Source organism: Hippoglossus hippoglossus, chromosome 9 (genome assembly GCF_009819705.1).
Source record: "Hippoglossus hippoglossus isolate fHipHip1 chromosome 9, fHipHip1.pri, whole genome shotgun sequence".
NCBI lineage: Eukaryota > Metazoa > Chordata > Actinopteri > Pleuronectiformes > Pleuronectidae > Hippoglossus > Hippoglossus hippoglossus.
Genome location: NC_047159.1, coordinates 18,984,140 through 19,011,572, shown reverse-complemented (window position 1 = coordinate 19,011,572; position 27,433 = coordinate 18,984,140). Strand labels below are relative to the sequence as shown.

General features: G+C 41.2%; 2 protein-coding genes, 1 long non-coding RNA gene and 2 other non-coding genes across 5 annotated transcripts; 4 read left to right on the top strand and 1 right to left on the bottom strand.

Moving 5' to 3' along the window:
- Window positions 1-483: 483 nt before the first annotated feature.
- dpysl2a (dihydropyrimidinase like 2a) lies at window positions 484-8,143 on the bottom strand. Its single transcript, XM_034595079.1, has 14 exons — window positions 7,784-8,143; window positions 4,584-4,672; window positions 4,043-4,227; window positions 3,707-3,871; window positions 3,373-3,434; window positions 3,142-3,222; window positions 2,982-3,050; window positions 2,782-2,902; window positions 2,544-2,700; window positions 2,163-2,304; window positions 1,871-2,041; window positions 1,002-1,181; window positions 725-911; window positions 484-634 (listed from the first exon to the last, which is right to left on the bottom strand). The coding sequence occupies exons 1-14, from the start codon at window positions 7,823-7,825 to the stop codon at window positions 543-545; spliced, it is 1,743 nt and encodes a 580-aa protein (XP_034450970.1). The 5' UTR covers window positions 7,826-8,143; the 3' UTR covers window positions 484-542.
- Window positions 8,144-15,315: 7,172 nt separating this feature from the next.
- Window positions 15,316-15,947, top strand: LOC117767441. The gene is made up of 2 exons (XR_004614886.1): window positions 15,316-15,762; window positions 15,860-15,947. It is a non-coding gene; the product is annotated as an uncharacterized LOC117767441 (long non-coding RNA).
- Window positions 15,319-15,385, top strand: LOC117768595. Its single transcript, XR_004615097.1, has one exon. It is a non-coding gene; the product is annotated as a small nucleolar RNA SNORD78 (small nucleolar RNA).
- Window positions 15,567-15,639, top strand: LOC117768590. The gene has a single exon (XR_004615092.1). It is a non-coding gene; the product is annotated as a small nucleolar RNA SNORD47 (small nucleolar RNA).
- Window positions 15,948-18,145: 2,198 nt separating the features above from the next.
- Window positions 18,146-19,425, top strand: LOC117767722 (homeodomain-interacting protein kinase 1-like). Its single transcript, XM_034595556.1, has 3 exons — window positions 18,146-18,532; window positions 18,677-18,858; window positions 19,422-19,425. The coding sequence occupies exons 1-3, from the start codon at window positions 18,146-18,148 to the stop codon at window positions 19,423-19,425; spliced, it is 573 nt and encodes a 190-aa protein (XP_034451447.1).
- The last annotated feature ends 8,008 nt before the right edge of the window (window positions 19,426-27,433 follow it).

Here is a 27,433-nt window from a genome sequence, read left to right as displayed (position 1 = left end):
GCAGCGTTACAACACGGAGAGTGGAGGTTTTACTTTCAGATAAAAGGTGATGGTGCTACACGACCACCAGCACATTCTTGTTCATATCTTGGAAATAAGCAAGAAGAGAAACTGTAAACGACTGTTTCTAAGTTGCCTGATCTTGGAATCGACCGCTTCTTAGGTCAACTTTTCTGTCAACGTTCTGAGCCAAAGGAGCAACTCGACAGCTCAAACATGTACAGCAAGAAATTATACAACAAATGCAAACAAATGTAAACAAATTACCTCCATCAATAATCAAACTGGGCTTTAAAAAAGCTGTTTCAATTCACTTGATCTTTCCTTGAAGACTGGAATATGGCAGGAAAGATGGAATGGAAATAATGCTTTCTTTTCTTTCTTTTTTTTTTTGAACGAGGTGAAGTGGTGGTAGTGTGTGAATAAGAATGGATGGAGTGATTATGGGTGGAGTGTAGAGGGGGAGGAGTCAGAGGAGACCAGATGTCATGCGACAGTGGCCTCTTGTCCCGTGTGGCCCTGCACTCAGTCTTGGGACGAAATTAGCCGAGGTTGGTGATGTTGGCTTTTCCACCAGGAGGAGCCACGATGCGCTGAGTGCTGCGACGAGGGATGTTGTCGTCAACTTGGGCACCTAAAAAAACCATTAAGATAGAGTACGATATAACTTCAAACTTCGAGTTGCGACAGAGGACCACGGAACCTGTGCTTTGACTCGACTCACCTGACAGGCTGAATCCAGACTGGTGAAGGTTGCGCATCGGCTGTTGAGTAGTCTGCTGTTGCGGCTGCTGCTGCTTGGCAGGGGAGGTCTTCACCGAGGAGACTGTGGACAGGACCTTGGGAGACATTGTCACTTCGCACACCGGCCCGTCGTACTGGCCCCTGGGTACTCCTCGCAACTCTGTGAGCTACACATGCAGGAAAATACATCAGACCAACCAGCTCCCTATACTGTTAGAGTTGAGTTCCTCTGCATGATGGCGTCTGCTGGGACTCACCCTGCTGCGAGCCTTTATCCTCTTGTACACGTTGTCAGGGAAAGGTTTGCGGCTGATGTAGCGCCCACAGCCTTCAGTGGTGTGAAGGTTGCCCTCCTCCAACACAATCTTGCCCTGGCTGATCACCACAGACGGACCTCCACGCAGCTCTGTGCCCTCGAAGATGTTGTACTCCACAGCCTGAAAGATGAACGCATAGTGTGTCTTATTACGTGTTTAACATAAATTGTGTTTTTCTGATACATTTTGATATAAATATGTTCAATAAAAAGGAAGGATGGTTTAAATATATTTTCATAAATATTTGACAAAGGTATAGCAACACATCTGTTCTTGTTTTACCTGCTCCAACAGGACACTGCTTACTGTAATTTACATTTAAAAAAAATCTAGAACAAATTACATTATATAAGATTATACTTGCAGTTCCTCAGAATAAGTTTACTTTTAAATGGTTAAAAAAATATATATATATATATCTCTTACTTCCTCTGATTAGCTGCTCCAGAGATTTGGAACAGTTCACCATGTATAATTAAGTGTTCCCATTTTTGTAGACATATTTAAGGGTAAAGTGAAGGCCCACTTGTTTTCACAGGCCTTACTTCTCTTTATGTTATGTAATCATACAGCACTTTAGTCAACTCTGGTTGCACTGTACAGTAAACTTTGAAGCTGCTTTTCACCTGCATTCTGTATTATTAGGTTATCTTACTAAATCTGTTTTTGCTATTGTAATAAAGTGCTAAAACCTTAAACTGCTACCATGCCTCTCTTCTTAACAGAGCTGCCGTAGAGTTATAATATGAAAAGTGAATTGCCGCCCACTACATATAGTTTCAAGAATAAAGTCCCAACATGTGACTGACCAGGTTATGACTCTTAGCTGAGATGATCTTGATGACATCTGGGTCCCACAGCACGAGGTCAGCGTCAGACCCCACAGCGATGTGGCCCTTGCGGGGGTACAGGTTGAAGATCTTGGCTGCGTTTGTGCTGGTCACTGCCACAAACTGGTTCTCATCCATCTTGCCAGTCACCTTTTGGGGACGGGACAAGTGATCACATACAAGCATCTCAACAGACACAAAAGGTTTACAGGGTCATTTGCTCTAAAGTTCTTCGTGATAGGACTTTTTGGAATGTGAGAAATTAGCTCACCACACATTTGTCCCAGATTAGGGACATCCTCTCCTCGGTGCCGTTGGTGCCCTCTGGGATTAGGGTGAAGTCATCTTTTCCTACTGCACGCTGAGAAGTCTGGAAAGTGCAGTGAGCACTGCCAGTCACCTGCAAGTCCCCGCTAGATAAGAGAGAAAGAAAATTAAGGATAACCTTAAAAAATTACACTATCATCTTTTTACAGTTTGTAAAAAGTGCCACTTTAAGTGCCACTTCAGCATCCCTTCTCCACAAAGGACATCTCCTAATGAGATGTCACAAAAAGAGCTACAGCTGGGTAAAAATAAAATGCTTCCTAAAGCAGTCACACATGTCAAACTGTGTTCCTGCCATTTTTAGGTCCTGTCACAGAGCGCCTACCATGATAACAAGGAGTTGAGGTAGTCGGGGGTGGTGGGATCAGGGCTGAGTGGTGGAGAGGTGACATAGGCTGCTGCCTTGGCCCAGTTCTTGCTCCAGTAATGGGTACCATCTGTGCCCAAACTGGCAGATATGGGCTCTCCATACACCACGGCACCTATGGGAGACGACAGGCTGGTGTCAGTGTGAAGTAGAAGTGTGTCGGGACAGTGAGAAAGTTCAAAGTGTCTCTTCTTACCCCTTTTCCTGGCGAGAGCAATGACATCAGCGGCGCTCTTGCTCATCACCTTGGTGATGTAGAGGGGGCAGTTGGTCTGATTGGCTATGGTGACAGAGCGATTGACTGCCTCGGCCTCCACCTGCAGACACACACAGTCAGATTCATCATCACCACTCCAGCTCTCTCTTTTCTTTTTTAGCTACAGTCCTCTGACTCACCTCCTCTGGGCGGCTGAGCACGTGACCTTCAGGGCCAGTGATCCCCAGCTCTAAAATACGTCGCTGCTCCTGAAACATCCCCACAAAAACAGTATGAGCTCAAATTTTAAATAAAATAATGAAAATAAAACTGACCCAACTTTGTCAGTAGTTTTGTTACCTCTGCAATGATGTCTCCGTTCTCAGCATGCACCTGTGCAATGGCTCCGAGATCTCTGATGACACTGAACACCTCGTAGATCTAAAGAAAATATAACATACGCTCATCAGCTAAGAGGTCGGGTTTCGACACCAAAGACATTTAACATCCTAGTAAACATATATGCTCCCATATTCACTGACAGATGACAGAGCAGAGATCCCTGCAATATTAGCTAGAAGCCAAGCATACCTGAGAGTCAGAAAGTTGGAAAACATCCTTATAGGCCAAATAGACCAGGAAAGAGTTGACACCTGAAGACAGAAAACGAATGAGAGAGAAGAGCCGAAGGTGGAATAAAGAGAGCAAAAGAGGGGGAAACCCAGAGTGAAAGAGAAAAGTTAAATCAAAAGGATAAAAAATGACAGAGCCGTAATATTGAGTTACTGTTTAATGATTCACTCAGTGAGGATGTGTTGATGTTTCCCCCATGCAGTGCCTAACAAACCCTTTCTACTGTACCAGTAAAAGCAGCAGGTAAGTCAGTGATTTTAACCTGCATGCAGGTAGGCCATTGACCACATACCATGATCCTTCACCAGGGCCTCCATATCTTCCTGAGTGCCTTTGTTCCAGTCAGTGATGTCCACATGCAGAGAGTAGTCACAGCAGGACTTGCTGTCAGCCCACTCCCTCCACTGCTTGAAGGCAGCAACCAGACCGACACCAGGCTCCGGCAACACATGGTCGACTACACAACACAAATAAACAGGTTAGATTTAATGTGCATAAACCGACTGCTTAATTAAATCATATGCTTGACGGCTTGTACATCTGCAGTGTTATAAACCCTGCAAGAGGGTTTACTGTGCTTTTAAACCCGGTTGAAAACATGTGGAAATCTGTCTGATATGATAGATACCGATCATGGTTGTTCCCCCAGCCAGGGCCGCCCGGGTGCCCTGGTAGAAGTCATCTGCCGACACCATGCCTCGGTCGGGCATCTGGAACCGGGTGTGCACGTCAATACCCCCAGGCATCACCATTCTCCCATGAGCCTCTATGATCTTAACTCCCCCAGGAACAATGAGGTTGTCTCCGATTTGCCTGTAAAAGAAAAATGACAAAACACACAAATTACTCAAGAGAACATGATAAACACTAAAGCGGCTTTCAGACATGCGCTGAAGTTGCGTCAGTCAGTTGCTCCAGACATTTTCTGCCAGCCCCCTGATAAAATGCACATAAAATTTCTGAGTGAGCCTCTGTGAGAATACAACAGGAAAATATGGGGGAGTGGGTATTTTGATAGCGTTTTTTTAAAGCGTGACTGACGCAAAACAGAAATAAAGAGGTGTCATAAAGATGTCAACCTGGAAAGACAACGAGAGCCAGGAGCCAACTTGAGTTGCTAATATAAAAACTTAGTTAATCTTAACAATTAATCTTTAAATTGAACTTACTTGATAACTCCATCTTCCATGTAGATATCAGCCAAGAAGGATTGGTCATCGTTCACGATCTTCGCTCCTTTGATGAGGAGACGATCGCTCTGAAACAAGGAGACAACATTCACATTTAGCATAATTTTTTTTTTCAGTGATTAGTTATCCTATATGTGATTTATGCACATATAATAGATATGTCATTTTAAGAGAGGAAGCTATTCTTGATCAAAACCTTCAAATAAAGTGTTGAGTGTCACATGAGCTCCACCTGTATGAGATGAAAGAAGAGTGTAGTGCGTTGGCCTACTTCTCCTACAGGCTTCCTGAGGTCTCTGAGGACAGTACAGAGAGCTAACGAAGTCACAAGTGTTTTACTGCAGCAGTCACTCTGTTTCTCATTTTCATGATGGGTGGACGCAGACTGAAGGAATGCATTATGTATACAAGTCTTGGCTGACTGGCCTGATCTCTCAGGCCATTACTCTCCTATAATGGGGTCATATAACCTTGTGTCCTCTCTGTACCGGAGTGCTCAGCGATGAGGTCGTCATATTCCTTCGATCAAACAGGCTCTCATTTTGCAAAAATAGCTGTAGTCGTAAAGTCCCTGCGTATATAAGAGAACATAGAGGATATATAGACCTACACACGTCTCTGCTGTAAAAATAGATCCTGTAAACTCCAATTATAAAACCGAAGTGATTGCAAAAAAAAAAATCAATGTACTGAGTAAAGGGCTAAGTGTGAAGCAGCGTAGGCTATTCTATAAACGGAAGTAAGAATACTGAATGTGGTGCGTGCACACACAATTTAATAATAGGTTGATAAAATCAATTACGTCTAATACACGACTGCAACTAACAATTGTTTTCATTATCGATTAATTATGTTTTTCAATTAACTGATTTATCATGTAGTCTATTACTTCTTTTTTTTTTTGAACTTTTATTAGAACAAGTTCCTTGACAGTGAGTCTCACACAACATGTCATACAATATTACAAGTGTAGACCAAATAAAAAGAAAACACAAATGGCAGAAGGGTTATCCCAATGGGTTCACATAGTTTCATATTCAATCCAGCTTGTCCAGTCAAATGTCAACAGAATGTTCATTTTAACAGATACATTATAACAGGTGTCCATTTTGCTTAGTAAATGTCCATCCGGAGTCGTAGGCTTGCAGTTAAACTTTCCATGCAATTCACAGCCTGGAGCCTCTGGGTCCACTGGATGTAGTCTATTACAAATGTAAAAGAAATGCCCATCACAACTTCATCGACAAACATGACGTCTTCAAAAAAAATCATTCAATCAAAAGTCCAAATATCCAAAATTAATTAATTTACTATGATATTGGACAAAGGAAAGCATAAATCAGAATGGATTATATATTTATTCACGATTTTTTGTTGAAAAATTACTCCATTAAAAATAGTTAATTTTTTTCTGTCGATCAACTAATCGATTAATCGACTAATCGTTTCGGCTCTAATTGATTACAACTGTCCTGCAACAGATCTGACTTTCATGAAGGTTATTTTGTTCACTTTTTGTTAAAAGGGTTTCAGGGAGGTACGGATTCCTTCAACTTCCTTTTGGAGGATGTAGTTAGTGGTGCTGTTTATACTTCTTTGCATCTGCTCATTAATATAAACAGGATGGACAAATTCAAGAAAAGGTCAACAGGGACTCGTTGCAGATACTTGAAGATGTTTCACTTCTCATTCAGGAAGCCTCTTCTGAGATCTGAAGGAGTATGAAGAAGCCTCTGAGATGTGAGGTCAAATGTCTTCAGGTATCTACAACCAAGTCCTGGATGTCGGAGACATCTTTCCAAACAGGGTGAACGAAATAACGGGAACGCGTCATTGTCATCTTGACTCACAGAATATAATACTTTTCCAGAATTATCATCATTACATTGACGAACTGCTGCAACTGGGGATTTTTTTCACACTCATTTAATGCATTCTTTACTATTTTGTTTAAATGGTCTATAAAACATTAAAAGTCAGCAACTAAATAATCTTCAACAATAAGACACAAAAAGAAGTGTGCTCATTATGACTGTATTTTAAACTGATCTAAACGATTAATAAATGTAATCATAATTTATATGTTTTTGCCATAATGCTTATTAATAAATTGACCATGTCTACATGTGTAGATATGACAGTACAGTAAATTGAAATCAATAAAGAAAAAGAGGACATCCTTGACACAAATACAGTAACTATTATTCAGGGACAGAGCCTAATCTTGGTGTTTTGTGAAAATGTCTGCAGTGAGTGAAACTACCTGCTTCCTTCCTCCCTGGTAAGAGGTGTGTGTCTGTGACTGTGTGTGTCTGGGCGCCTGAGGTTCCTGCTGTCTGCATGTTGTGTCTGTGATGTCAGGGCTGCATGTTTACAACCCTGCCTTGACCTGTGACATGTGACAACTACCTCCATGACTGTGTGTACAGAACGCTTCACAAGACAGCTCTGTGCCGTCCAATGATCACAGTTACAGCGGCTGCTGAGATGTGTCTGAACTATCTGGTTATAGCAGCTGCATGATGAAAGCTTAGAGGGAAAAAACACGGTTTGGATGGGTGCTGTCCAATGACCTACTTTACCAAAGAGGGTTTACTTCTAATAACCATCACGGCATCTCTACTGTCGATACTGTGCTTTCTGGTTTAAAGGCTGCAGCACACACACACACACACACACACACACACACACAAGCACTTGACAGATCCTCAAATCAACGTTTAAAAGAGTATTTCACACGATCAGGGTCAAATAATCCGAGCTGGTCCTGGCTGCAGGATTGGAAGAGGATTGGGGGGGGGGGCTGAACGGGCTGAAGGAGGCAGGAGAAACCGAGAGCATGAAAGATGAGGAGACGACAGTAAAGTGCAGGAATACGAGGACTCCACCCTTGGAGATGGAGATGAGGAGAGCACGGATGTGAGAGCTAATTATAAAGAAAACTCATATCTACACTTTAAACAGAGGGATGCAGTGTGTGTGTGTCTCATTGTTCGTGCCATGCTGACAGTGTGGGGATCTGCTGCTGCCGCTGGTAACAGGCTCGGTGGAAATGAATGGAAACGTCAGCTAATCACTGGCTAGCTGCTGCTCTAATCTTGAGGCGTTTGACGTTGAAATACAAATCACTGAATGATACATTTGATGATTAATTCCCAAAGTGATCCAACCATACTCACTGTGATTCTTGGGATGTTCTTCTTTCCTTGGTAACCCGACATTTTAGCACCGCTGTCCCCTGCCGCTCGCTCGGCTAACGCTAGCTAGCTCGCCTGGAAAAGCTCAGCTGCCCCTGAAAGGATGAATGGATGCTGCTGCTTGTTGGCCGGTCGACGCCCCGGGCGGCTCCCGACGACAGTGAGTGAGGTTTGCACAGAACAGCCCGACAAATAATCCTGGGTGAGCAGATGTGCGGTCGCCGGAGAGAGCTTTGTTTGAATGTACAGCTGGAGAAGGTCCCTGAAGACAGGACAGCCACCAAGACGAGAAGGGCCACAGAGGTACCGCGCATGCGCACTGCCCCGCCCTGCACAGCGCCAGGCTCCTCTTGCGTGAGATGAAAACACTTTATATAAAGTCTGTGGTTCAACATCATCTCGTCATCTTACTTACTGCGTCTACAGGCTCCTGACCACTGCAATGATTACATCCTGATCACTGCAACAATTACATCCTGACCACTGCAATGATTACATCCTGACCACTGCAATGATTACATCCTGACCACTGCAACAATTACATCCTGACCACTGCAATGATTACATCCTGACCACTGCAACAATTACATCCTGACCACTGCAATGATTACATCCTGACCACTGCAACAATTACATCCTGACCACTGCAACAATTACATCCTGACCACTGCAACAATTACATCCTGACCACTGCAACAATTTCATCATGATCACTGCAACAATTACATCCTGACCACTGCAACAATTTCATCATGATCACTGCAACAATTACATCCTGACCACTGCAACAATTACATCCTGACCACTGCAACAATTTCATCATGACCACTGCAACAATTACATCATGACCACTGCAACAATTACATCCTGACCACTGCAACAATTTCATCATGACCACTGCAACAATTACATCCTGACCACTGCAACAATTACATCCTGACCACTGCAACAATTTCATCCTGACCACTGCAACAATTACATCATGACCACTGCAACAATTACATCCTGACCACTGCAACAATTTCATCATGACCACTGCAACAATTACATCCTGACCACTGCAACAATTACATCCTGATCACTGCAACAATTACATCCTGACCACTGCAATGATTACATCCTGACCACTGCAACAATTTCATCCTGACCACTGCAACAATTACATCATGACCACTGCAACAATTACATCCTGACCACTGCAACAATTACATCCTGACCACTGCAACAATTACATCCTGATCACTGCAACAATTACATCCTGACCACTGCAATGATTACATCCTGACCACTGCAACAATTTCATCCTGACCACTGCAACAATTACATCATGACCACTGCAACAATTTCATCCTGACCACTGCAACAATTACATCCTGACCACTGCAACAATTTCATCATGACCACTGCAACAATTACATCCTGACCACTGCAACAATTTCATCATGACCACTGCAACAATTACATCCTGACCACTGCAACAATTACATCCTGACCACTGCAACAATTTCATCCTGACCACTGCAACAATTACATCATGACCACTGCAACAATTACATCCTGACCACTGCAACAATTTCATCATGACCACTGCAACAATTACATCCTGACCACTGCAACAATTACATCCTGATCACTGCAACAATTACATCCTGACCACTGCAACAATTACATCCTGATCACTGCAACAATTTCATCATGATCACTGCAACAATTACATCCTGACCACTGCAACAATTTCATCATGATCACTGCAACAATTACATCCTGACCACTGCAACAATTTCATCATGATCACTGCAACAATTTCATCATGATCACTGCAACAATTACATCCTGACCACTGCAACAATTTCATCATGACCACTGCAACAATTACATCCTGACCACTGCAACAATTACATCCTGACCACTGCAACAATTTCATCATGATCACTGCAACAATTACATCCTGACCACTGCAACAATTTCATCATGACCACTGCAACAATTACATCCTGACCACTGCAACAATTACATCCTGACCACTGCAACAATTTCATCATGATCACTGCAACAATTACATCCTGACCACTGCAACAATTTCATCATGATCACTCCAACAATTACATCCTGACCACTGCAACAATTACATCCTGACCACTGCAACAATTACATCCTGACCACTGCAACAATTTCATCATGATCACTGCAACAATTACATCCTGACCACTGCAACAATTACATCCTGACCACTGCAACAATTTCATCATGATCACTGCAACAATTACATCCTGACCACTGCAACAATTACATCCTGACCACTGCAACAATTTCATCATGACCACTGCAACAATTACATCCTGACCACTGCAACAATTACATCCTGACCACTGCAACAATTTCATCATGATCACTGCAACAATTACATCCTGACCACTGCAACAATTTCATCATGACCACTGCAACAATTACATCCTGACCACTGCAACAATTTCATCATGATCACTGCAACAATTACATCCTGACCACTGCAACAATTTCATCATGATCACTCCAACAATTACATCCTGATTACTGCAATTATTACATCCTGACCACTGTAATAATTACATCCTGACCCCTGTTATAATTACATCCTGTAATGGCAGAATTTGCATTTGTGTAATGTGTATGTAGAAGAAAGTATGAACAAATGTTTTCTGTGACTTAACTACGAAAGTTGCAGAAGGAAGTGTTTATGGCCCCACATGTGTGACTTGGCAATTGCTTCACAGCAGGGTTTACTTAGTGTGTCTGATATAGATGGGTGAGGGGAACTCTGCATTGTATACAGGACTGGGGTCTTTTGATGTTGTAAATGAAGATAGAGGATCTCGGAGACAGATTGTCTCACACCAGAAGTCACACCAGGGGTCTGGGACGGAGATCTGAGACAGGAACTCTGCCCAACCTGGTCAGAGATCAAGAGGCTGAAGAATACCATTTGCTCCTCGCAGGGAGGGGCTTCTGATTGTATTAGTGAAGTGATTCTCCTATGCTCTGGGCTCATTCTATACACGTTACAATAGGTGGCTGTGTGGGGTGAGCCCACCTGCAGGTGTTAGAATTGAACTTTCCGAGAGACAATGTTATGTGTGTATTATTATACAATAGAGTATCATTATTAAATAGAAATTGCCACCACAATTTTGGCGTAAGTCAGCAGGTTCACTCGTGTGAGCAGACACTCTGGATCTCAACGCTGAAGGAAGGTCTGGGACTCATACCTCAACAAATGAGGGCCGAATGCTTGAGAGCCAGGAGTGCACTCACTGATGTGATCCAACGGACCTGGTTTGGCAAACAAGCATTGTCTTTCGGGTGAGTAAAATTAAAAATGTTATGATCTTTAGGAAAAGGTCCACAAAAAAGAGATTCACTCATTCATTGTATTGAGGGACAGACGTGTCTGCACGGCTAGGTTTTGGAAAATCGGTGTAGGATCCATGAAGCTTCCTTGTTTCGATCTTTAGGAAAAGGTCAAAAAGATTATAAATAAGATTGGGCTCTGATGTCGGGCTCATGATTAGTAGCTATTATTAATATATAGTAATATTATTATTTTGCAATAGAGGTGTAGCTGGGACGGAAGGACCAAGGCCGAGTCCGGATCGTCTCAGTACAGCAATCTGTTGAAAATGTTATAATTCCAGTACATTTTATACCTGCATGTGTGGTGCTAAAGAGAAGTGTGGCTATGAGATTTCTCTAAGGCATTATATCAGGCAGAGTATTTAAAATGTATTAAGGAATCAAAAACTTAGGAACAATAATTGAGAAATTTGCCAAGTGATCAGGAATTACAAGAGGTAATTACAATTGACAACATTATATTGGAGATGGTTTTTATTGTTCCTTACAAAAGCATTTTGGTGTTGGTTGAAGGTTTAAGGTTACTAACACTAAAACACTAATAAACTAAAACTTAACAAATTTTGTTGATGGATATGAGTGACTGTGAAAGAAGAAACATGGAGAATTTGATGAAACTAAACTGAGTATTTAAGAGTCTGAGAATCCTCAAACTGGAGAAAAAGGTGAGTATATGTTTTAAATATATTTGGGGTATAATTGGGTTTTAAAGGCTAATAGTAAAAGGAAAAATAAAAAACCTCTAAACAAATCTTAAAATCATTTTTTTAAGAGATAGAGAAAAATTAAATTAAGAGACTTTTAAGTTATTTTCCCATATAAGCAGAACTTTATTTTCGTATTCTGCTGAACAAACCAGAGTTTAAATTTATAAAATAAGAGTCGGGTTCACAATTGCTGAGACAACCTATTTGAGAAAATAGGTTTAAAAATAGAGAGGATGACTGTGTCTTTTCCGAGCATGGGAAGTTTGAGTTTAAATTATCTTTGGTAACTCAAAACTAAACTGCGTGTGAAAAGAGAGAAATAAAAAGAATAAGAACGAAGTAGAGAGGACAAAGAAAAAGGAAAATTAATGTAGGGATATTTGTGCTGGATTGAAGAGTGTATGGATGTTGTTTAACTGAAGTGAATATGCAGGAACTGAAATAATCTCCAGTCTCAGTGTCTCCGACTAGATTCTGATCTGGACTCAGCTCCACCAAGAGCATTGGGCAAGAGAATGCCCTGGGAAGCAGCGCACACAGTGCGATTGATTAGCGGTGAGCTGGGGAAAGTGAAGGAATTCATCTGGTGAGGACACTGAGATGGAGGGAGAGAGTTTCAAGCACGTCACTATAGTAAGAACACGGTTACACACACACCATGTGAATTAATGTTAGACATAGAACAGATGATTAAGATTGCTATTGACCATTGTGAGCGTAATCAGAAGATCAGTAGAGAGAGGCCACTGTACTTTATGCTAAATATTTTCACAATGATGTGTATAAACTAATGCCCGAACACACAAATCACAGTGAGTGGTAGAAACATCACATATATTTGTAGATTCAGGAACCGGAATCATTTTGGCCATATTCCACATTTTTACTGTGACGTACTTGTCCCAGGGCTTTCATCAGATCAACTTCAAATTGAGATGAGTGTCATCACAACAAGACGGAGATAAAAAACAACCCAAAGATCGATTTTTCGTCACACGGTGTGACGTGGCGTGGCGTCAAAGTTTGATTACACGCCATCAAAACACGAGGTTCTGTATCTCGGACATACATGGTCCAATCGAGTCCAAACTAGACATGTAAGACAAGAGTCCCGGCCTGATGACATCTGCATAGAAATCATGACTTCAAATCACAGCGCCCCCTGGTGGCAACAGGAAATGTCTTGTTTTTGGAACGTCTTACACATGGAGGTATTCTTCCTCAGCCACTGCCCACAGCCATGTCAAACCTGTGTCAAATGGGTCTCAAGACATTGATAATGAAGGCATAAGATTACTGTGACTTTTCGTCAAACGCCATAATAGTGGCGTGGCGTCAAAGTTCATCAACTCGCCTTGACACACGAAATTACTATAACTTCGATGTTGGAGGTTCAACCTCCCTCAAACTACATTTGTGTAGCAACAGCCCCCCCCTGCAGACATTCAGATGGTTTTAAGAAATGGGCGTGGCATAATAACTGACTAGCACCTCACTGGAGACATGCCACGTACCAGCCTGCTTCAAGACCTCCACCATCATCCCTGTCCCCAAAAAAACTAAGATCACTGGACTCAATGACTACAGACCCGTCGCCCTGACCTCTGTGGTGATGAAGGCATTTGAGCGCCTTGTGCTGCTCCACCTCAAAGCCATCACTGACCCTCTCCTGGACCCCCTGCAGTTTGCCTACAGAGCCAACAGGTCTGTAGACGATGCAGTAAACATGGCCCTTCACTTCATCCTCCAGCACCTGGACTCCTCAGGAACCTACGCCAGTATCCTGTTTGTGGACTTCAGCTCTGCCTTCAACACCATCATTCCGGCTCTGCTACAGGACAAGCTCTCCCAGCTGAGTGTGCCTGACTCCACCTGCAGGTGGATCACAGACTTCCTGTCTGACAGGAGGCAACACGTGAGGCTGGGGAAGCATGTCTCTGATTCCAGGACCATAAGCACCGGTTCCCCTCAAGGCTGTGTTCTTTCCCCTCTACTCTTCTCCCTGTATACCAACAGCTGCACCTCCAGTCATCAGTCCGTCAAACTCCTTAAGTTCGCGGACGACACCACCCTCATTGGGCTCATCTCTGGTGGGGACGAGTCCGCCTACAGGTGGGAGATTGACCATCTGGTGACCTGGTGTGGTCAGAACAACCTGGAGCTCAATGCTCTGAAAACAGTGGAGATGGTTGTAGACTTCAGAAGGAACCCAGCCCCACCCACCCCCATCACCCTGAAAGACTCCCCAGTCGACACTGCGGAGTCCTTCCGCTTCCTGGGCACCATCATCTCCCAGGACCTCAAGTGGGAGCTGAACATCAGCTCCCTCACCAAAAGAGCTCAACAGAGGATGTACTTCCTGCGGCAGCTGAAGAAGTTCAACCTGCCAAAGACAATGATGGTGCACTTCTACACCTGCATCATCGAGTCCATCCTCACCTCCTCCATCACCATCTGGTACGCTGCTGCCACTGCCAATGACAAAGGCAGACTGCAGCGTATCATCCGTTCTGCTGAGAAGGTGATTGGCTGCAATCTGCCATCTCTACAGGACCTGTTTGCCTCTAGGACCCTGAGGCGGGCAGGTAAGATTGTGGCCGATCCTTCCCACCCGGGTCACAAACTCTTTGAGGTACTTCCCTCCGGCAGGAGGCTGCGGTCCATCAGGACCAAAACCTCACGCCACAAGACCAGCTTCTTCCCGGCTGCAGTTGGCCTTATCAACAAGGCCCGGGACCCCCACCTGACTTGGACTCTTAACCCGCCCCCACGCCTCAAGTCTGTGTTACATAAACACACATTAAATCGCACATTGCACATTCTCATTGCACTCCTGTTTTGCATTTTGCATTTACTTTATTTTTTTTTTCTATATATATCTTTTATATCTTTTTATTTATTTTTTTATTTTTTCATGTGTGTAGTACTTATTGTGTTTTTATGTTTTATGTTCCTTGTATGCACCTATATACAAATTAGGTGACCGTGGCGTCAAAGTTTGATTACACGCCATCAAAACACGAGGTTCTGTATCTCGGACATATTTGGTCCAATCGAGTCCAAACTAGACATGTAAGACAAGAGTCCCGGCCTGATGACATCTACACAGAAATCGTGACTTAAAATCACAGCGCCACCTGCTGGCAACAACAACTTGGTTGGTTTTAGTGAACCTCATGATCCCTGTAGTCTGACCTTGTGATGACTAGATGACGACTGACTTGAAACCATGGAGTCTTGTTATATTAGCTCTATCTGATTTGGTCAACATAGAAAGCTTCACCCCATGTATGTTGTGCATACTCATCTTATGCTGTTCTGTCATCTGCAGGTTCTGATCGCTCTCTGAGATCCGACTGAACGGCCAAGACGAGGTTGACTGAGGTGAGAATTCAGAGAATTGCAAAATGACTTTTGCTGGTTCAGTGATGTCTTTAACAAATGTCTGACCTGAACTTGTAATGTGGACAACATTGTTGCTGAGTAACCTGCAAACTTGAAGCTTAATAGACCAATCACTGACTTGTAATAAGGGTATTTCTGTCTCTTCTCCAGGAAAAGGCTGCATCTCTTGGGCTGACCGTGGTAAGTATTTCAAAGTCTATGACAAAGTGCCAATGTTGGTTTGATAGAAAATATTGACGTGAAAATCTGCTTAAATGGACCACTACCTGTGATGACAAGATTCTGCCAAATGATATCTCTTGATTATACCTTACCGTTCCATATTTCTCTGAGGTTGTGGTCTAAAACAAATGTTTTGTTACTTGATACCTGGTTTTATTTTAAAAGACTTGTTTCTTTCCACAGAAAGCAGATGTAATGTCCTCTGGCCCTCAGACAGCCTGATGTTTTACTCTAAAGGTAAGTACAAGCCTGCTAGAGTACAATATCTGAGTCGTGATGATATCAAATAGACTTTATTGTTCTGGATATTAAAACAAAGCTGCCTCTTTTTCAGATTCTGTGGTATTATGGCGACCGGAGTTTGACCTGCAGACAATTTAATATCTCTTGGCAAATGTGTTTTCAACATTGTTGCAATAAAATACTCAAAACGAAATATTGATGTTGTTTTTTTTGGAAAAATATGGAAATTGTGTTTTAAAGTATAATTGACTCAACTACAGAGCTGGTCAGTGATTGGAAGTCTTCATTGTGCCAGAAATCAATGATAAAATGCAATGTGATTGCAAAAATGTAAACAAGACTCATTTTAACTTAAGTAGGTTACTTAAGTCAGTTTGTAGGGATTATGCAAAACCTCAACTGATAGCCATGAAATAGTGTGGGGTCAGGCATGTCTCAAAGAACCCGTTACATTTGTGTGGATCTGGGGTATTTGATATAACGTTAGGAAGTTTTTTTGCCTCTTACTGATCTCAAAAGAATTTGGCTATGGGGTAATTTGTCTGATGTGTGGGAAATGAGATTATTTTTTTTATATTGAATGTGCTTAGTTTTTAATCAGTTACAACCTAAGCCTTAAGCTCATCTATTGAATGGGCCTTGTTTTTCTGTTTAATTTTCATGTGCACTTTCAGGTTCCAGCTTTCAATTATAAAAATAGACATGGCAAGAAATCAACAGCATGAACAAATGCGTGATTCTTAAACTCTTCAAGCTAACAGCTACTCATAATGAACCCAACATTAAATCAAGGTCAAATAAAGACAGTAGGCAAACTGATCCCTTTTTTTTATTGCGGAGAACATTTCTTGAGTACGTGCTCGTCTCTAGACTTCTGAGGACACGCATTGACATGATTCATTCTCTAACCTTTACCATTGCAACTAAATACCTAACCTGAATCTACTTATAGCCCAAATCTACCTCTAACTCTAAAATCAAGTCTTAACCCTCAAACAACCCATTGACTGTGAGGACCAGGCAAAACCGCCCCACAATGATGAATTGAACCAAGATGGGCCATTATAACTAGATAGACATGCACACACACACACACACACACACACACACACACACACACACACACACACAGAGCTATGCTTCAGACTTTACCTTGACTTCCATTCATAATGGACAGCCTAACGTAATCCTTCTACCTTAACCTGACAACAATCCACATCTGATCTTTAACCTTAACCAGGAACACAGAAATGAAGTTTGGCCTCATCAGGACTGAGCTTTGGTCCCGTCGGGTCTACTGGTCCTGACAAGGTCAATGTTTATACTGGAAAAGACCTACAAATTTGTACACACACAAAATCACATATTGATTAACAGACATTTTCTGAGATAAGATTGTATGTGTGTGGGTGTATTAGCTTAAAAAATATGTTCCAGTAAAAAACATACAGGAGTGAGAACTACCATTAAGGCAGTTTTAGTATTTCAGCCGGTGTTTGTGTCATTTCGCTGAGCAGTGTTTCACTTCGCCCACCCTTGTGGTCTATTTGCGGGTGGCAACCGACATCAAGGTGCATTAGCGCCATCTACTGTTTAAATCATGATGGTTGACAAAGATTAAAATAAAAGAATTGTGACGAAAAGAAGAAAGAAAATTCACATAAAAGAAAATAAATCACTACAAAGGCATGAAGTTGATTGTGTGGTTTTATTCTAATTAGACATCAAAGCCGTGTGAGAGGTATATAGGCCGTGTGAAAGGTATATAGGCACACACAGCTTCATCACTTCAGTCACATTAACCTATTGTGAGGAGCACTTGGCTAAAATCTTTGCGTGATTACAGAGATTAACACTTTATAAAGATTTTAACATTTTGCCGAAACGGACATCAGCTTCCCTGGATCAAACCTAAGTAAGTTGAATTTTTTCCAGCTGACACTTGTTGAATTAAGCAGATTAAGTATGTTATTACAATGTTGTTACAATTTGAGCTTGATGGGAGTAAAACGTTGAGAAAAGATATTTTCATGTGTCATTAGTAGTTTTATCTTCTATATATTTTACTTAGTGTACAATGTGGGCATGATTTTGAATCGTGAACAATAAATATGTAGATATAGTGTTAGGATTATAGTAATAGAAGAGAGAAATATTTATCGGCCTGTAATGAATCTTTGATTGAAGCAATACTTTTAGTATTGGCTGATTTTCAAGATTAAAACGACTGAGGTTGATGAACTGGCTGTAAACATTTCTGCTACATACATGGGAACTGTCTGTTTGTGTGAGAGCATATGTGGCTTTGTGTCTAACTTCCTTATTTTCTATTCTCCTGACAAGTGTGAAAAATCAACAGGAGAACTATTCTGTCACCATGTCTCAAAACAGTGAGTTAGAAATCAGTGTAGGAGACCTGATCCCCTCCCCCACTACACAGTACCAGGCACAGACAATCCTGGGCAATGGCGTCTATGGAGTGGTCATCCAATGCAGGAATGTGACCACCGATGAAACGGTGGCTTTAAAAATGATCAAAAGCATGGAAAACATTGACTGCGCCAAGGAAGAGGAGGTCACCCTTCAAACCATGAAGGCGCTCCACTCAGACAGGTTCAACATCGTCAGATTCATCGAGTCATTCACCTACAAGGGACATTACTGTCTTGTGTTTGAGCACCTGGATATGGATCTGCAGAAATTCAAGCAGATCAGCCCGGGTCAACACCTTCAGCTGAAGCAGATCCGCCCCATTCTACAGCAGGTTTGTTTTTTAAACTCAAGCTCTTACACTAACTGCTTTGTAGGGTGAAGGGTAAACTTGGTCGCTAAAATGTGTCTGTTATGGTTGTTGTTGAGGAAATAACTCTGTAGCTCATGATTATTATTATGTTTATCATGATTTCAGCTGGCTACATCCTTGGAATTTCTGAACAGCGCAGGGATCATTCATGCAGATTTGAAGCCAGATAACATCATGTTGGTGGATCATGTCAGGAAGCCACTCAAAGTTAAAGTCATTGACTTTGGTTTAGCCTTCGATGATCCTGAGGAACAGATCGGTGATCTCCTCCAGCCTTTGTGGTACAGGTAGGTAACTGACAGCACATCTGTATACCTGGGACAGCTGTGTTTGCTGTAATTAATTAGACAAGTCCTGTACGCTGGCATGTCAGGTTTATGTCTCAGAAACGGACAGTAACATATTGAGAGTAACAAGGAGTTTAGTACATTTTAAAACCTCAGTAATATGTTTGTGTTTCTTATCCTAAGATCTCCTGAGATTCTATATAAAGAGCCTTTCAGCGGGGCCATCGATGTATGGTCTCTCGGCTGTATTGCTGCTGAGCTGTCTACGGGCAGACCACTGTTCCCAGCCTCTAATGAGAATGAATTGGTCAGTATCTGCACTTAAATCACAACAAACACGTACAGTTCTGCCGTGATGTTTGTGTATTTTTAAATCCACACACTTGATTATTATAGTGAGAGGGTTTCCAGTAGAAGTTCACTGATTTCTACTATTTTACTAATGAGACAAATCAGAGACACTTCATCCATATGTCTCAGTAATAGAAGTGCACCTGATGTACATGATCAACAATGTAAACTTGAAGTTAACTAACTCTCACAATGTTGTGTTTTCTCCACAGATGAGGCAATTTGCGTTTGCAATTAGAGATCCAGAGCATGAAGGTAACTTCCTACCTCATGCGTTCTGGCCAAGACGCTGGATGGAAGGCAGATTTATGGTAAGAAAGTAGTTTACAACCACTTAGCTGGCTCCACTAGCTCACTAATTATGGTGTCTTTCCTTCAGTCTGTGTTTCTTTCCCCTGTGCCATCCACTGCAAACTATCTCAATGAAACAATTCTTCATTTCAGTCAATAGTTTCAATTCTCGTTTGTGATCAACAGCCTGGATGAATTTATAACAGCACAACGTTTTCATAATCCAAACACGAGGACATGTAACAATGTTGGTTTTCCTCATCTTGTTAAAGGGGACTCATCCGCTTGGGGGAGAAGACGTCCAAGCAGAATACTGTGACCTGCAGTGCTTTTTGGACCTGATGACTCAGATGCTGATGATGAGTCAGTTAAGAAGAATTACCCCCAGCAGAATTCTCCAGCATCCTTTCATCACGATGAGCCACCTTCAGGGTTCATTCAGAAACAGCCTCTAGTAAGTTTGTGCTTAGATGGTCTGTGTAAGTCTGTGCTGATAGACATGGGTAAAAAATATCTGAGATATAAGGTGATTAAGGTGTTTGGCTCAGCAGTTTCATTTGTCTTCCAGTGTGAAGTCATGTAAGGATCTGATGGACATCTGTCAGGATCCAAGCTCTGACGATGGAGGACATGGAGACCAGGTGATCCTTCAAATGTCCCTGAAAGAGGACGCCTCCAGCAGCACTGCCAGCCCAGCCAAGGAGCGCAGCCCTGCTGGGATGACAGATGAGAAGCATTCAAAAATGAATGCAAAGCGTGGCACCATGTGAGTGTTTGAAATATCTTCCTGTCTTGATCATTTTATATTGTAGAAGAACAGTTCAACATTTTGGTAAATATTCTTGTTTTTTGCTCAGAGTTTAATGGGAAGAATGATAAAACTCTCATTAACTATGGATCTGCAGCCAAGTGCAGTTTAGAATGTGCATTTTTAGAAATGTCAAATCACTGCTTTAAGATCAAGAATTAAATTATTTTCTTATTCACATTACAGACCAGAAGACTCCCAAGCAAAGGTCAGAAGGAGTGAACGACTGGCAGCCATTCGAAAAGGCACAAGTGGGCAAACGGGCCCAATCAGGATGAGGATGAGAAAGAGACACGATCCCACAGGGATGGGAACCCCTCGACAAAGAAGACAAACATGAGCCAGTGTTGGACAAAACCTGCTCATGGAGAGAAGGAAGGTAGAACTTGCCCGTTCTAAAGACTGGAATAGTCTGCGAGTCAGCAGCTTCAGGTTCCTCGGGGTCCACATCAGTGATGACCTGACCTGGACCAACCACACAGACTCCATCAGGAAGACGGCCAGACAGCGGCTCTTCTTCCTCCGCAGGCTGCGGAGGCTCAACATGGATGCCAGGATTCTCTGCAATTTCTACAGGTGCACCATAGAGAGCATCCTGACTGGCTGCATCACCGCCTGGTACGGCAGCTGCACCACCCTGAGCTGTAAGGCTTTGCAGAGGGTGGTGAAGTCTGCCCAGCACATCACCAGGACGGAGCTACCATCCATGGAGGACCTCTACACCCAGCGGTGTAGGAAGAAGGACAACCGGATCATTAAAGATCCCTATCACCCCAGCCATAAACTGTTCTGCCTGCTGCCGTCTGGCCGACGGTACCGCAGCATCCGGGCCCGCACCACCAGGCTCAGAGACAGTTTCATCCCCCAGGCCATAAGACTTTTAAACTCCTCCAATCTGTCATAACTCTGCACCTTAGCATATTTGCACTATTGCATATTTGCACTATTGCACACACTTGCACTATTGTTTTTCTTTTTTTCTTTAGGTGTATATATATATTTTAGATATGTATATTTTATTTTAAATTTTAAATTTTGATTGAGCATTGTTATAAGAGAGCCTGTGACCCAAGCATTTCATTGCAAGCGACTGCTTAATGTTATCGTTGTGCATATGACAATAAACTCTTGAATCTTGAATCTTGAATCTTGAATAAGGAGACCGAACTGGACTGTCAAGATATTAATTTGTGTTTTATCTGCTCTTTTTAATCGATGACCAAAACCTTGCGCCACCTTAAGGAATGGGCGTGGCAAAATAACTGACTAGCGCCCCCTAAAGGGCAGCCCCGGCACCATGATTGGCCGACATGTACAAAAATCGATGGGGACATGTGTCTTTTCATAACAAACAAATAAGTCTCTTGGATAGATATGCTCGACCAAACAGGAAGCCCGCCATTTTGACTTTAGTGGCCATTTTGGCCATTTTCCACATTTTTACTTTGAAGTACTTGTCCCAGGGCTTTCATCAGATCAACTTCAAATTGAGATGAGTGTCATCTAAACAAGACGGAGATAAAAACTAACTCAAAGATCGATTTTTCGTCAGACGGTGTGACCATGGCGTTGCCTCAAAGTTTGATTACACGCCATCAAAACACGAGGTTCTGTATCTCAGATATATTTGGTCCAATCGAGTCCAAACTAGACATGTAAGACAAGAGTCCCGGCCTGATGACATCTACACAGAAATCATGACTTAAAATCACAGCGCCACCTGCTGGCAACAGGAAGTGACATGTTTCATACTTTGATCCCATACAGAGAGGTCAGCATGAACACCAAGAGGGTCAGCAGGAAACTGCGGTGGTTTGCCTGTCCGACACAGCTGTTAAAAATGTCAAAATGTCGCTAGAAAGCACCTAAAAACTCAGTTTTGTATATCGTCCAAAATATGAGAAAATAAAATGAAAAAAAGTCATACTTTGGTATGTCGCCCAAAATATGTTAAAAACGTCAAAATGTCGCTAGAAAGCACCTAAAAACTCAGTTTTGTATATCGTTCAAAATATGAGAAAAAAAAATGAAAAAAAGTCATATATATAAGTAACGTAACGTAACGTAACGTAACGTGAAGTAACGTTAAGTAACGTAAAGTAACGTCACGTAAAGTAACGTAAAGTAACGTAAAGTAACGTAACGTAACGTGAAGTAACTAAAAGTAACTAAACGTAACGTAACGTAACGTGAAGTAACGTAAAGTAACGTAAAGTAACGTAACGTAACGTAAAGTAACGTAACGTAAAGTAACGTAACGTGAAGTAACTAAAAGTAACTAAACGTAACGTAACGTAACGTGAAGTAAAGTAAAGTAACGTAAAGTAACGTAACGTCACATCACGTCACGTAAAGTAACGTAAAGTAACGTAACGTAACGTGAAGTAACTAAAAGTAACTAAAAGTAACGTAACGTAACGTGAAGTAACGTAATGTAACGTGAAGTAACGTGAAGTAACTAAAAGTAACTAAACGTAACGTAACGTGAAGTAAAGTAAAGTAACGTAAAGTAACGTAACGTCACGTCACGTAAAGTAACGTAACGTAACGTAACGTAACGTAACGTGAAGTAACTAAAAGTAACTAAAAGTAACGTAACGTGAAGTAACGTAATGTAACGTAACGTAACGTAAAGTAACGTGAAGTAACTAAAAGTAACGTAACGTGAAGTAACGTAATGTAACGTAAAGTAACGTAAAGTAACGTAACGTGAAGTAACGTGAAGTAACTAAAAAGTAACTAAAAAGTAACTAAAAGTACAAAAGTAACTAAAAGTACAAAAGTAACTAAAAGTACAAAAGTAACTAAAAGTACAAAAGTACAAAAGTCACTAAAAAAATAAAATTGATACTGACAGACGGACGACAAATAAAATTAAAATTCCGTCCGTCTGTCCGTCCAAAAAAAAAATAATTTATACGGACAGACAGACGGACGGAAATCCGTCCGTTTGTCTGTCCCAAAAAAAAAAATTATTTATACGGACAGACAGACGGACAAAACATTTTTTTTAATTCCGTCCGTCTGTCCGAAAAAAAAAATAATTTATACGGACAGACAGACGGACGGAAATCTGTCCGTTTGTCTGTCCCAAAAAAAAAAAAAATTATATGGACAGACAGACGGACGAAAAAAAAAAATGTAAATTGCGTCCGTCTGTCCGAAAAAAAAAATATTTATACGGACAGACAGACGGACGGAAATCCGTCCGTTTGTCTGTCCTCCAAAAAAAATAATTTATACGGACAGACAGACGGACAAAAAAAAAAAATTTAAATTCCGTCCGTCTGTCCGTCCCAAAAAAATAAAATTTATACGGACAGACAGACGGACGAAAAAAAAAAAAAATATGCCGTCTGTCCGTCCAAAAAAATTATAATTTATACGGGGCGTGTTTCATAATGCCCCTTGAGACTTTTTTGTTTGTCATGATACACCTGGGCTACGATTTTTGTGAAGATCGGTCAAAGGGAAACCTAGGGGCTGCGTTCCAGGTGGCGCTGTTGAGCCATTTCACCACGCCCATTTCAAATTACTCCAGCATACGTAAATTTTCACCACATTTTCTGCAAAGTTTGGTAAGACTTTGAGCATGTTAAACCCCTCAAAAAGCCAATTCATTTCGGTCATATTAATAATAAGAATAATCCTTACAGTTTCAATAGGGCCTCCCACCGTTCGGTGCTTGGCCCTAATTAAAGTGAACAAATGGTTGATAAATATAAAAGAAATTATTGTGACGATTGCCCTATAGTTCTTGTATTTGTGTAATTATTTTTCCACCTCAAATGTAAATGTGGATGCTTAAACTATTAAATACCTGGGCAATAGAATACAAAAAACATATATTATGTAAATACAAAATTATAATAAAGATTGCACTTAAAATAAATTGCAGGAATATATATAGAACTCCCTTAAACTACCGAAGTAAAAATTGTGTTTTGCATAATCTTTTCTTTTCTTTTTGATGAAAAAATATTGATTATAAAGATAAAGAAAGATACTACCACTAGTAAATTGTTAACCCCTGCTAAGAATACAGAAGACACAGCCAGTGCTGCCCTTACTAGTAAGCCCTGACAATATATATAACATAAGATAGTAAGATAAAAAACATGGCCATCATAGAGTCCTGAGTTTTCCCTCAATTTAAAGAAATTGAGTGTGCCATTGCATGTAACTGAATGTTTTTTCTATAGGGCTGAGATATAAAAACACTAATATAAGGACAACATTCATTTAAAACCTGTCACAGCTCCTTCAACAAATGTATGCAAGCCTTTTGTAATATGCTGTTTTTATTTTTGAGTCATCCCATTAAAGGTGTACAGTAGTTGTAGTTCTGGGAATTGTGCTGTTACAGTGAGAGACAGTTTTTCATTCTAAATTCTCACATACACCAAATATATTGATCCCATCTTCACACTTCCACTGAAAGAAAACCAAGCAGACAGATATTCAGTGTCAACAATAACAACTTTATTATCCTCATTTTCCATTATTGTGTCTTTGCTGTTTAAAGACGATGTTACGAGTATAAATGAAGGGAGAAAATGCACAATAAAAAAAAAGAAGGAAAAACCTCAGTTGAATCAGCAGTTTCACCTGAATACACTGTCGTGTATTTGGAGATAGTGAGTAGTAGTCAAGGCAGGTCAGTCACCTTGGACCTCCTGTGCCAGGCCGCTGTTGTGACACGTTTCATAACTTTCATACAGATTTTTTAACCCCAGTCTCACCACAAAGCTGTGAGTCACAGTCTGAGAAGAAACAGGGTTCAGTTTAGACGCCGTGAGGAAAATCTCCCTCGTCTTCATCAGTGAACGTCTGCCTCGAAACTGAGCTTGAATGAGAAGATGTGTGCGGCATGTGCACACAAATCTTACTCATTATCCATACAAACAGTATGAAACATAAGAAAAATGGCACCCATGAGAAGATAGAAAACATGGCAGAAAAAGAAAGCATAAAAATTAAAGCTAAAAATAAAAAAGATCACACCACAGTGAATTAAGAGTCGGGTGGGATGAAATGTGAAAAACATTGAGGGAGTGTTTACATTAGATCCCTCTGAGATAGGGAAGGCAGATGAAGAGCTTTTTTTAGTCTCAGTACACTCTCCATTTACACTTTGGTTGTTTTTCCCCATTCTGCATGAGGGAGACAACTGTCTGAAGCAACAACAGCCATTATCTAACAAATCTACACCTCACTGCATTATTGCTACAGCTGTCCGAGACTGTACAGGCCTCAGTGGGGCAACTTCAACAGGCGAGTCACCGTCACGCACTGAGGTCAAGTTATTTGAAAATATATTGACTAAAACGTATGATGAGCTCTCGGTTATCATTCAAAATATAATATGTATTCTCAAGTATAAAATCATCTCAAACACAATATATTAAAGTAAATCTCTAGTGAACTTCATATCGATCGCTGAAGAAAAAGGAAAATCACAAACCAACTCTCCAGTTGTACAGTTTCCTCGGCACCACTCAGCAGTGATAAGATGTCATGACTGTGCCCGATGATACAGAATTAACTGCACGATGATGATTTCACAAGATAGCAAAAATAAAACATCTCGCTTGATATGATTTAAAGTGTGCACAACCTCGACATTTTGGGAAATAAGCTCAATTGTCTTTTTCTGCTAAACGTTACATGAGGATTAATACCACGCTCATGACTATTTAACATACAGAAAAGACAGCAGCTACTTAGCCTAGCAACTGGAAACTAATCTGGTATGTCCAAAGGTTTAAAAAAACTAAATCCAGCTTTATTCAGGTCTAAATCTGACAAATTAACATCTCATCTTTGTTCAAAACACAAAGTGTGAGACTTCCAGTGATGTGAGTGGTACGAAGGCCCTCTGCTCCGATGCACTTTGATACTTTCTGCCGCTAAAGCAAACCTAAGGCATTAGCCGACAGTCTTTCTGAACTCCTTAATGTGCCGAAAAAAGGCCGAGATTCTCAGTGAGCTCCAAACACAACGTGTAATATGTGAAAATATAACGTGTTTGTGAGCTTGAGAGATGCTGGTGGGTAGATTCTTTAACTTCAGACAGTACCCGGGTAGCTGTTTCCCCCTGTTTCCAGTCTTAATGCTAAGCTAAGCTAAGCTAACCAGCTGCTGGTTGTAGCATCAGAAATGACAGAGGTGAAAATCTTTTCATGAAAAAATCCCAAACATATTTCCTATAAATGCTAAATTACTTCTTTTAGCAGGATGTTTCAGACAAGAGATTTAGTGATTGAGCATCAAACTGGGCTCTTGACAACCACAAATCAAAAATGCATTAAAACCGTTTATGTCAATGGGTAAAGAAGCATCTATTGTGCAAAAAAAAAAGCATCAATCATCTCATCAAATCATTAACATCAGTGAACATTGTAAGAGCTCATAACATCACACTCTTTCAGCCCACACGGAGGGGCACTCTATTATGAATGAATCTCTTTTCCACTTCATTTTTCACATCAGAGGAAATGATAACTGAACCACAGTTACTAATGTGCTAGCATAAAGGACTCTATTAAAATGATTTTCAGTGTGTTAAGACAGTTTATGGAAATATAAAAGATGAATCGCCACACGATTAACTTCCATCTTCACGGAATTAATCTGGTTTAAAAATTAATATTTCAGGAAACCCTTCAGGCTTATTCAGTCAATTATGTCAGATTTGAAATATTCTGTACAGAACTTAATACTCAGATTAGTATAGTTATTCTTAAATTTACATTACAGTATCATTCTTTTATCACAAAATATTCACAGAAATAGACAAACAATAGATACAATACCTCCAGCCTTGAAGTCTACATTCCTAACAATAATTACAAAAAATACTAACTGGTTTTCAAAACTCTTGTCACTGTAGACATGTAGTGCACAGGTCAGAGGACTCTTTCCCTTGTTCAGTCGATTTAAGGCAAAAGACTGAGGGTACGCTTGTGAGCTGATCCCAGATCAGCGTGTCCACAAACACTGAACGAGAGGACGACATGTAAGCTGTGGTGAGTCTGGAGCAGCAACTGGGGGAGTCCTCTGTGGCTAAAGCTGACAGACACAGTGGTGTGCTACAGGAACCAGCCCTGACCTCCCGTCAGCTGA